Below are 12,568 nucleotides of genomic sequence, written 5' to 3'. Positions count from 1 at the left end.
GACACAAACCTCAGAAGGCAATCACGTCCAAGAAGAAGAATAAGACGAATTATCGCAATTTGAGATTCCATTAAGAGCCAAGGAGGAGGAGGAGCGTGGGGCGGCTAGGGGCTGATGACCTCACCACCGTCGCCCACTTCGCGACATCCCCCAGGCCCTCGATCCATGCGCAAAACGGCGTCCGACAACGAACCTAGCCACCTACCTACACACGCGACAACAGCAGCAGCAGCCGTCGCCATTCGCCACCAAGCGGCAGTGACATCGCCACGGCGCCTGTGCCAGGCCAGGTGCACTCCGAGGCCACGTGAAGTGTCGAAGGCTCGCCCCTGACAGAGGGGGTCACGGGGCGGAACCCAGCTGGTGCCGTGGGTTGACCGATTGAGATCACTGGCGGTGGCTAGGAGATGTTAACTACCTCGCCTGGTATACAGGAGGTCGTGCGTTCGATCCCGACCCTGACGCCTGCTGCTGTATATTTGGAATTTGCGTGTCTCTCTCTCATCATCATCACGGTGGCCAGGAGATATTAACTACCTCGCCTGGTATACAGGAGGTCGTGCGTTCGATCCCGACCCTGACGCCTGCTGCTGTATATTTGGAATTTGCATGTCTCTCTCTCATCATCATCACGGTGGCTAGGAGATGTTAACTACCTCGCCTGGTGTACAGGAGGTTGTGGGTACTATCCCGATCCTGACGCCTGCTGCTGTATATTTGGAGTTTGCGTGTCTCTCTCTCTCTCTCATCATCATCACGGTGGCTAGGAGATGTTAACTACCTCGCATGGTGTACAGGAGGTCGTGGGTACTATCCCGACCCTGACGCCTGCTGCTGTATATTTGGAGTCTGCGTGTCTCTCTCTCTCTCCCTGTGGTCGCGTGGATTTTTCTCCGGGTCATCCGGTTTGTCCCTCCGCATTTAGAACCAACGTCACGCGTTTACAGCATTTGGCTGCTTTAAATGTCCACGCGATAAGCCACTTCGTAGAGCTATCATTTGCGATGCGCCAGGTCACTTCTGAAAAAAAGCGTCATAGCTCAGTGGGGGCTTATCTGGTCAAATAAAAGAAAGATGCAACACCCATGTGCCCCCTACTGTGCCAACTCGCTGCATTTTTAGCACCCCTCCCCCCACCCTCCAGCGCTCCGCTCGTTGTTGCGAGCGTCGCTTCTCTGCCCTCCGCTGCTGCTGCTGGTGCTGCTGGGAGTGCGACTGCCTCCGGCTGTCCCGTAGCCCCACGGAGGCCCCTGGCGGCTCTCTGAAGCGGCGCCGGCAGCAGGAAGCGAGCCGAGCCGCAGAAACATGCAACGGCGGCGCCCGGGTCTCTTCCCTGTGGCCGTGGGAAACGCCGGATCAGCCAACCCCCCTCGCACGAACGCGGACCGTGGCCGCGAGGCAGCCCACGCTGGGCTATCGCAACCGCGCCACCGCCTTCACCGCACCGTCACCGCACAGTCACCGCCTGCCGCAGCCGAGCCACCACCTTCACCGAACCGTCACCGATACAGCTCCCCGCCTGCCGCAGCTATGCAACCACCTTCACCGCACCGTCACTGCACCATCACCACCTGCCATAGCCGCTCCCCCACCTTCACCGAACCGTCACCGATACAGCTCCCCGCCTGCCGCAGCTATGCAACCACCTTCACCGCACCGTCACCGCACCATCACCGCCTGCCGCAGCCACGCAACCACCTTCACCGCACCGTCACCGCCTGCCACAGCCGCACCACCACCTTAACCAAATCACTTGCCGAACAATCCGTTTCTTCTCCCCGTGCCGCGGTGCCCGGTTTGCCGCCACCGCCGGCAGGGCGTGGAGATTCGCGAGACGGCGATTCAATTTTTTTGCTTCGTTTGGCTCCAACGTCCACTCGTGTCTTCCCGGTATTGGAAATTATCAAAGGCCGCCACCCACCCACCCTACCCCCCACTCCACCCTACCCGCCCTCCACCCTACCCCCCCACTCACCCTACCCCCCACCCTACCCCCCCCACCCACCCGTTGCTCTTCGCTCAACTCCCCCCAGTAGTCCCCCCCCACCACCAACGACCCCCACAAACCCCCCCCCCCCCCCCCCGCTAATCGATAAAATAATAAAAATCAGGCATTCAGGTTCATCATATATTTTGTTGTGTCACAGAACAATTACAAGCTCAGCCTTCGGCGAAGCGAAATACTGCAACATGCTTGTGTCTGTCTGTCTGCGTGTCTGTCTGCGTGTCTGTCTACGTGTCTGTCTGCGTGTCTGCTCGCTTGCTTATCTGTCCGCCTGCTTGTCTAAACCCCCCCAAAAAAACCAACCCCTTCATCACGAATATCCCCCGCTCGTCTGTCCGCTCAACTGCTTCGCCTGTGTCTCGTCTGCCCATTCGTCCGCTCCTCTCATCTCTCTGCCCGTCCACCTGCTTGTCCGTCCGTCCGTCTGCGCGACGCTGCAACGTTCGCCCAATGGGTGCGCAACGTTTACGGCGCACAGCTGCGCGCGTGACGCGACCGCCTGCGCGCGCCCGTGTCCGTCCATCCGTCTGTTCATCTCCCCGTCCGTCTGTCCGTCTATCTGTTCATCTCCCCGTCCGTCTGTCCGTCTGTCTGTTCATCTCCCCGTCCGTCTGTCCGTCTGTCTGTTCATCTCCCCGTCCGTCTGTCCATCTGCTTGTCCGTCCGCGAGACCCGCGCGGTCTCGTCGGGCTCGCGTTCCGCATGCCGGGCCGGGCCGGGCAACGGCGCGGGGGTCGAAGGTCGCGCGGCGCCATCGTCAAAAAGGCGCCCCCCCCCCCCCCCCCACCGTCGTCGGTGCGAAATGGAAGAGTTCTGATTTTGTTAACTTCGGTGCGGAGTCTCTGGCGGCGAGTGACCCCAATTGGCCGTCACCCGCCACTTCCAGCCCCCACCGCCACCCCTCTCAGACCGATGGTCGTGGCGTTTTCAACTCCTTCGTTTCATCTTCAAAGCAACGGCAGCTCGTGACGACGACGACAACAACAACAAAATCTTCTCGCCCCCCTTCCGTGCGTCGGATCACCCCCCCCCCACCCTCCCTCCTCCTCCCCTGCCGTGCCATCTCCCGTGGCCTCTCTGTGAAGCGTCACGGAACGGGGACAAGAGACAGACAGGGGGGGGGGGGACAAGGTGTGAGAGAACGGATCTGTCTCTACCTGTCTGTCCGTCGTGCTGTAGAGTATTGTTATTGGATGAGTGTGGGATTGAGTGGAGTTTGTGATTGAGTGGAGTTTGAATATTCTCCCCCTGCTTCTGCAGAGATGAGTGTGAGAGTGTGCGAGCGTGAGTGTGTGAGTGTGTGACTGAGCGATATTCTCCCCCTGCTTCTGCAGGGATGAGTGTGAGAGTGTGTGAGTGTGTGACTGAGCGGAGTTTGTAAATTCTCTCCCCGTTTCTGCAGGGTGGGTGTGAGAGTGTGCGAGCGTGAGTGTGTGAGCGTGTGACTGAGCGGAGTTTGTAAATTCTCTCCCCGCTTCTGCAGGGATGAGTGTGAGAGTGTGAGAGTGTGTGAGTGTGTGAGTGTGTGACTGAGCGGAGTTTGTAAATTCTCTCCCCGCTTCTGCAGGGATGAGTGTGAGAGTGTGCGAGCGTGTGAGTGTGTGAGTGTGTGACTGAGCGGAGTTTGTATAGTCTCCCCCTACTTCTGCAGGGATGAGTGTGAGAGTGTGCGAGCGTGAGTGTGTGAGTGTGTGACTTAACGGAGTTTGTATATTCTCTCCCTGCTTCTGCAGGGATGAGTGTGAGAGTGTGAGAGTGTGCGAGCGTGAGTGTGTGACTGAACGGAGTTTGTAAATTCTCTCCCCGCTTCTGCAGGGATGAGTGTGAGAGTGTGCGAGCGTGAGTGTGTGAGCGTGTGACTGAGCGGAGTTTGTAAATTCTCTCCCCGCTTCTGCGTGGGTCTACGTCTGGGTTCCCCCATTTCCCGCCCGTAGCTAAACACGCTCACTCGCAACGTAGCCGGCGTTGGCCAAACATCCCCAATGCTGAAACATTTACCTTGAAAACCACTCAGCAGCATCAGCAGCAGCATCATCACTGCCCACATCTGTGAATCTACCGCCGGGCAGTGTCTGCGAAACTCAGCGGTGCCTTCCTCCGACAGCGCCAACGCCGCGCATACTACATTATCATCACGACCGGACATCGGTGAAAAAGAGCTTCACAGCTCATCGGATTCCCCCCAGTATGAATAAATATAGAGTCTTAATTATGATGACGTCCCACGATTTGCTCAAGAGTGCTGAGAGGGGGGGGGGGCGGTGGGGCTTTCAGTTGGGTTGCAAACCTAAAAATCGCCCCGTCAGAGCCGTGCTGCACTACTGGGCCGACGGTGATAACGATGCGGTGGTGACGATGTCAAGATGTCGTCAATTTCAGTAGCCTCGATAGTATGCAGATCAAGGAGGCGGGCAGCAGCAGCAGCAGAAGTAGCAGCAGCTGCAGTAGGAGCTGCAGCAGCAGCGGCAGCAGCTGCAGCAGAAGTAGCAACAGCAGCAACAGCTGCAGCAGCTGCAGCAACAGCAGCAGCGGCAGCAGAAGTAGCAGCAGATGCAGAAGCAGCGGCATAAGCAGCGGCAGCAGCTGCAGAAGGAGCAGCAGCGGCAGCAGAAGTAGCAACAGTTGCAGCAGCCGCAGCAACAGCAGCAGAAAGAGCAGCAGTTTCTGCAGCAGAAATAGCAGCAGCGGCGGTAGCGGCTGCAGCTCACCGCTCTTCAGCTGAAGACGTGAGCGAAGAGAACGGAGAGGCCGATGAAAAGTAGCACCAGCATGGACGTCAGGACGGCCTTCTGCTCCTGAAGTGCAAGGGAGACACGAGGAGGCAGAGACAAGGGGACGGACACGCGGGGACACGCAGAGGCACAGACACGCGGAGACGGACAGAGACACAGAGACACACGGAGGCAGACAGAGACACACGATGTTGCACGGAGACAGACACGCAGAGACACATGTTGACACAGAGACGTGGAGATACAGACACGTGGAGACACACGGAGTCGCACGGAGACACAGACGCACGGAGGCAGAGAGAGACACAGACACACGGAGGCAGACAGAGACACAGAGACACACGATGTTGCACGGAGACAGACACGCAGAGACACATGTTGACACAGAGACGTGGAGATACAGACACATGTTGACACAGACACGCGAAGACGGACAGAGACACAGAGACACACGGAGGCAGACAGAGACACACGATGTTGCACGGAGACAGACACGCAGAGACACATGTTGACACAGAGACGTGGAGATACAGACACGTGGAGACACACGGAGTCGCACGGAGACACAGACGCACGGAGGCAGAGAGAGACACAGACACACGGAGGCAGACAGAGACACAGAGACACACGATGTTGCACGGAGACAGACACGCAGAGACACATGTTGACACAGAGACGTGGAGATACAGACACATGTTGACACAGACACGCGGAGACACACGGAGTCGCACGGAGACACAGACGCGCAGAGCCACGGACACACAGAACACACACGGAGACACACGGAGACACACGGAGACACACGGAGACACAGAGAGACGCACGGACACATGGGGGAGACACACACAGACAGGCATTAACGCTGCACAACACAACTTGCAATCACACCGCACCCATGACGCAGCGTCTCGGAGCGCGGCGTCCACAGCACTAGGGGACCTCCTGCTGGAAGCTGACCCTATGCGGCACGAGCAGAACAGGGGCACTGCAGTTGTGAGATGTTAACTACCTCGCTCGGTATACGGGAGGTCGTGGGATCGATCCCGACCCTGACGCCTGCTGCTGCTGTATATTTGCCATCTGCGTGTCTCTCTCTATCCCCGTGGTTGTTTTCCGGCGTCCTTCGTTTTGCTCCCCCTCTGCATTTAGAGTCAACATCGCGTGTTTGAGTGTATTCGGGCCGCTGGGAATTTCCACGCGATGGTAAGCCACCTCGGTGGAGCTGCAACTTGCCCTTAGCCAGGTCGCTTCTAAAAAATAAGCGAGTAACGCGAAATCCAAATATACAGCAGCAGGCGTCAGGGTCGGGATCGAACCCACGAACCTCCCGCATACCAGGCGTGGTAGTTCACATCTCCTAGCCACCGTGACGATGATGAGAGAGAGACACGCCAACTCCAAATGTACAGCAGGCGTCAAGGTCGGGATCAAACCCACGACCTCCTGTATACCAGGCGAGGTAGTTAACATATCCTAGCTACCGTGACGATGATGAGAAAGAGACACACAAACTCCAAATATACAACAGCAGGTGTCAGGGTCTGGATCGAACCCACGACCACCTGCATACCAGGCGAGGTAGTTAACTGCGGCGCCCTATTGTACACCCCCAGCCTCCACCCAACATCATTTCAAGCGCCACGCTGGGGAGGTCGCATTCAACCGACGACCTCCGGATTGCGAGTCCAGCAGCGTGCCACTGTGGGGCCAGCAGAAGCAGCAGCGGCAGCAGCGGCAGCAGCGGCAGCAGCGGCAGCAGCGGCAGCAGCGGCAGCAGCGGCAGCAGCGGCAGCAGCGGCAGCAGCGGCAGCAGCGGCAGCAGCGGCAGCCCTTTCGATACATGTGTTGGTGGTCCGTGTGAAACTCGAGGAGCGCATGGGCATGGATTGAGGGAAGGGGTCGAGAATTTGCTGAAGCAACGCGACCGGGAGGGGAGACAGCTGGGAGACAGCGTTAATAAAAAAGAATGAAAAAAAAAAACAACCCGGCGAGAAACGGCGGCGGCAACAACACCGCCGCCGACTACGACGACGACGATGGCGACGACGGGACACGCGAAATGTGCCCGTCGCGGATCGAACGTCTGGGAACGAACATCTCGGCAATATTACGGAGAGCGGGAGGGAGCGAGCCAAGGGAAGGGGAGGAGGGAAGCGACTCATGAACCAACTCGACAACCCACCCAGCCACTCGCTATTCACACACTCGCCCACCCACTCACTAACCCACCCACCCACTCGCCATTCACACACTCACCCACCCACTCACTAACCCACCCACCCACTCGCTATTCACACACTCACCCACCCACTCGCTAACCCACCCACCCACTCGCCCACCCACTCGCTATTCACACACTCGCCCACCCACTCGTTAACCTACTCACCCACTCGCGATTCACACACTCACCCACCCACTCGTTAACCCACCCAGCCACCCGCTATTCACACACTCACCCACCCACCCACTCACTATTCACACACACGCCCACCCACTCGCTAACCCACCCACCCACTCGCTAACCCACCCACCTGCTATTAACACACTCGCCCACCCACTCGCTATTCACACACTCGCTATTCACACACTCACCCACCCACTCGCTATTCACACACTCGCCCACCCACTCGCTATTCACACACTCGCCCACCCACTCGCTATTCACACACTCACCCACCCACTCGCTATTCACACACTCGCCCACCCACTCGCTATTCACACACTCGCCCACCCACCCACCCACTCGCTATTCATACACTCGCCCACCCACTCACTAACCCACCCACCCACTCGCTATTCACACACTCACCCACCCACTCGCTAACCCACCCACCCACTCGCCCACCCACTCGCTATTCACACACTCGCCCACCCACTCGTTAACCTACTCACCCACTCGCGATTCACACACTCACCCACCCACTCGTTAACCCACCCAGCCACCCGCTATTCACACACTCGCCCACCCACTCACTAACCCACCCACCCGCTATTCAAACACTCACCCACCCACCCACTCACTATTCACACACACGCCCACCCACTCGCTAACCCACCCACCCACTCGCTAACCCACCCACCTGCTATTAACACACTCGCCCACCCACTCGCTATTCACACACTCGCTATTCACACACTCACCCACCCACTCGCTATTCACACACTCGCCCACCCACTCGCTATTCACACACTCGCCCACCCACTCGCTATTCACACACTCACCCACCCACTCGCTATTCACACACTCGCCCACCCACTCGCTATTCACACACTCGCCCACCCACCCACCCACTCGCTATTCATACACTCGCCCACCCACTCACTAACCCACCCACCCACTCGCTATTCACACACTCACCCACCCACTCGCTAACCCACCCACCCACTCGCCCACCCACTCGCTATTCACACACTCGCCCACCCACTCGTTAACCTACTCACCCACTCGCGATTCACACACTCACCCACCCACTCGTTAACCCACCCAGCCACCCGCTATTCACACACTCGCCCACCCACTCACTAACCCACCCACCCGCTATTCAAACACTCACCCACCCACCCACTCACTATTCACACACACGCCCACCCACTCGCTAACCCACCCACCCACTCGCTAACCCACCCACCTGCTATTAACACACTCGCCCACCCACTCGCTATTCACACACTCGCTATTCACACACTCACCCACCCACTCGCTATTCACACACTCGCCCACCCACTCGCTATTCACACACTCGCCCACCCACCCACCCACTCGCTATTCATACACTCGCCCACCCACTCGCTATTCACACACTCGCCCACCCACCCACCCACTCGCTATTCATACACTCGCCCACCCACTCGCTATTCACACACTCGCCCACCCACCCACCCACTCGCTATTCATACACTCGCCCACCCACTCGCTATTCACACACTCGCCCACCCACCCACCCACTCGCTATTCACACACTCACCCACCCACTCGTTCGCACAACCACCTCTTCACTCGCCTGAACAGACTGTTGGGGCAAGTGCTGTTAGTGAGCACCTATCAAGGCCGGCATGGCACACGAGGGGTGTGATTGGACACCACCACACCCGGCCGCCTTTGTCTCCCCAGTAGCGACGTTTACACTCCGCACCAGATACTGGACCTAAGGGAGGCCCAGGACCGGTTCAGATAATCGCTATCACTGGTGTTGGCCGCGAGCGGGAATCGAACTCGGGTCGCCGGGTTCGTAGCGCAGCGCGCCAACCACTACACTCACCTACTCTCTCACCCTTTCATGCAACTACCAAACTGCATAGTCACCCACTAAGCAAATTACTCACCTCACTAACCTACCGACTCACACCTACATCTTCACTTACGAACCCACTCACTCCCCCGCCGACTCATCCACTCACACACACACACCTACTGACTTATCTACTCACATACACACACACCTACTCACTTATCTACTTACACACTTAAATAGTTACTCACCTACCCACCCACCCACCGACTCACTAACCCACTCATTTACTCACCCATCCATTCACCTACCGATTCTACTCAGTCGCCCACTCACCCACAGATTCACTGGCGATGAGATAGTAAAACCGGACCTTGGAGGTATACAGGAGGTCGTGGGTTTGATCCGACCCTGGCGCCTGCTGTATATTTGCAGTTTGCATGTCTCTTTCACCCCGTGGTAACATTTAGAGGATCTGGCTTCTATAAATTTCCACGTGATGTTGATAAGCCGCTTCTCGTTGGGCTATCATTTGCGGCAGGGCCTCTTCTGAAAAAGAGCTCTGTAGCTGAGTGGGCCTTCCCCGGTTAAAATAAGAATAGTTTTTTTTAGTTCATACTGCGGGGCGATTGAACTGTAAACACCGTGCACCGCCTGACTTGCAGTGGACGTGAAAGATCTGAAAAGCAGCCTTGCTACGAGCTCGTGTGCCGGGCGTCACGGTCCGGATTTGAAAAAACAAAATCACCGCAAAATGACCGAATTTGGCAACAAAAAAAACCACATCAGCACCGGCACCCCCCCACCACCCCCCTCACTGCGGACGTTTGGCAACGGCGGCAACATCGCAACCCCCCCCCCCCCTTCTTGCTCTGCAACCACCGCCGACTGCGCCCGTCCGTGAAGAAGCGCAACGGCGCCATGGCTCGTGACGCCATTTTTTGCGTTGTGGGAATTTCCGGCGACGGCCTTTGACCTGCGTCGACCTCCTGACCCTGCGGATTTTTCCACTGGCGACGGCCTTTGACCTCTCGTCGACCTCCTGACCCTGTGTATTTTTCCGCTGGCGACGGCCTTTGACCTCTCGTCGACCTCTTGACCCTGCGTATTTATCCGCTGGCCACGGCCTTTGACCTCTCGTCGACCTCCTGACCCTGCGTATTTTTCCGCTGGCGATGGCCTTTGACCTCTCGTCGACCTCTTGACCCTGCGTATTTTTCCGCTGGCCACGGCTTTGACCTCTCGTCGACCTCCTGACCCTGCGGATTTCTTCGTTGACGACGGCTTTAAACTCTCGGCGATCTCCCGGTGACCTCCTGACCTTGAGTATTTTTCACTCGTTTCGTCGTTTTTTTCCCCCTTCTCGCCACCTATCTACTCTCTCTCGCTCTCTCTCTCCGCCCCCCCCCCCCCCCACACATCTCTCTCTCGCTCCTCCTCCCTCGCCCGCCGCCACCGCAAGCGGCAGTTGTCCCACATTCGCAAGGATCCATAAATAAGCGGAAATTTGACCTCCACATTTAAAGTGGCGCTCCGAGATCTTGTGCACGCGTAAGCACTCGCGACCAAAATAAAACGACTGCCGAGAGCAGTGGACGAGCGTGAGCGAGCGTGTGCGTGCGTGCAAATAGGTGCTCGCTAACTGCACTTACCCCAAGGGGCTGTCAAGGCTATATGGGGGGGGATCTTTGTCTTTGTGTACATGGTTTGTGGGGAACGGCGGCGCAACAGTTAGCGCTCTCCGCTACGAACTCGGCGGCCCGAGTTCGATTCCCGCTCACGGCCACCAACACCGGTGACGATTATCTGAACAGGTTCTGGGCCTCCCCTGGGTCGACTCAGCCTCAAATGAGTACCTGGTGCGGTGTGTAAACGTCGCGACTGGGGAGACAAAGGCGACCGGGCGTGGTGTTGTCCACCCACGACCCTCGTGTGTGCCACAGTGCCGGCCTTCATCGGTGCTGCTCGCTAACCGCACTTTCCCCAAAAGTCTGTTGAGGCTATGCGGGGGATCTTTGTGTATGTCAGGCAGTCCGTCTTCTTTATTTAACCAGGAGATGACGCCACCCCGTGGAGGGATACGCAGCAACATGGCCTCTTTTGCAAGGGCGACCCGGGTTACACGGTTGCAGGCGTGCGCGTGTGTGAGTACACGCGTGTGCGTGCGCATGTGGCGCAGTGTGCGAACAACAGCAGTGGGGAGACAAAGGCGGCCGGGCGTGGTGCTGGCCACCCTTACCCCCTGGTGCGCCGTGCCGGCCTTCACAGGTGCTGCTCGCTAACGGCACTTGCCCCAACAGTCTGCGTATACGCTCAATTCAAGTGCACTCACACACGTGACCAAACGCGGGTGTTTTCAACAAATATTTAGGGTGACCGATACCTTGGACCGAGCGAGGCTGGGGAACGCTTTGGGTCCGGGAAAAGACGATGGCGGGGAAATTCCCTCCCATCGTCTCTTGCTACTTTCCTCGTCGTCGTCGTCAGCCATGATCTATCAACTGCTGGCGGGCGGCGAGTGTTGCCGCGTGCTTGAGCGTGAGATTCCCCCAACCGAGTGATTCTCGGCGTAAATCTTCCAAATCCGGCAAACTTGGACCGTCGAAGCCGACGGCACGCGGTGGCCTACAGTTTGCCGAACGACGTCACGGGATTATGGAACGTTCGCCGCGGCGGTGTGATCATCATCATTATTATTGACGACAGCTAATACCGCACCACCGCGGTATTAACCAGGGTGGCCCTCTGGAAATCGAAGCCGTGAACGGGTCATAATGACACCACGGGGGACCTTGGTGTTTGGCGGGGGTGGCGGCGGTGGTGGTGGTGGTAGCACCGGCAACGATTATCCGAACCGGTCCTGGGCCTTCCCCTAGGTCTACTCAGCATCAAATGAGAACCCGGTGCGGTGCGGTGCGTAAACATCGCCACTGGGGAGACAAAAGCAGCCAGGCGGAGTGATGGCCACCCACCCCATCGTGTGCCGTACCGGCCTTCATAGGTGCTGCTCGCTAACAGCACTTGCCCCAACAGTCTGTTAAGGCTACACGGGGGGGGGGGGGGCTATTTGTCTTTGTTTTTTTGGTAGTGGCGGCAGTGTTAGCAGCAGGCGGTGCCCCTCGTTCCAACTGCCACGCCGGGCGATCGAATCGAACGTGGCGAGTCCCCCGTGCGGCAAAGCTCGCGGTGCCACGGACCGTTGGGGATTCACGGCACCGTCGCGGTGTGGCCGGGGTGCCCGTTTACCGACTGGCGCACGCCGGTGCCAGACGAAAAGCGCCGAGTCGGCGGCGGCGGCGGCGCGACCGCCGACACGTAAAACCCTGCTGGCTTCAGCGATAATTTTTTTTTTTACAAACATTAATATTAATATCCTCCCCTCTCGCTCTCTCCACCTCTCTCCACATCTTTAGCGGTGGTCGGATCGGCGGCAGGTCGCGCCGTGGGCGTTGCGCCGCGACCCGCCCCGTGACCCCCCCCACCGCCACCCCCCACCCAAACCTCCTTCGCCACGATTGCAAGTCGATGGACACACACGCGCCCGGCCGCCAACGGACAGCACTGTTGTCGAAGTCGTCACGGATGCGTCTCTTGAATCGAGA

General features: G+C 58.1%; 1 protein-coding gene across 1 annotated transcript in view; it reads right to left on the bottom strand.

Moving 5' to 3' along the window:
• Positions 1-2,086: 2,086 nt before the first annotated feature.
• LOC133355876 (junctophilin-2-like) overlaps positions 2,087-12,568 on the bottom strand; it is a 61,629-nt gene continuing 51,147 nt past the window's right edge. The window contains exons 8-9 of the mRNA XM_061573289.1: positions 4,714-4,800; positions 2,087-3,082 (exon numbers count right to left, since the gene is read on the bottom strand). Of these exons, the coding sequence (XP_061429273.1) occupies positions 4,720-4,800 (81 nt within the window). The 3' untranslated portion in view covers positions 2,087-3,082; positions 4,714-4,719. The remainder of the gene's footprint in view (positions 3,083-4,713; positions 4,801-12,568) is intronic.

Source organism: Lethenteron reissneri, chromosome 52, assembly GCF_015708825.2.
Source record: "Lethenteron reissneri isolate LAM-NWPU_2019-01 chromosome 52, ASM1570882v1, whole genome shotgun sequence".
Lineage (NCBI taxonomy): Eukaryota > Metazoa > Chordata > Hyperoartia > Petromyzontiformes > Petromyzontidae > Lethenteron > Lethenteron reissneri.
This window is presented reverse-complemented; position numbering and strand designations above follow the sequence as displayed.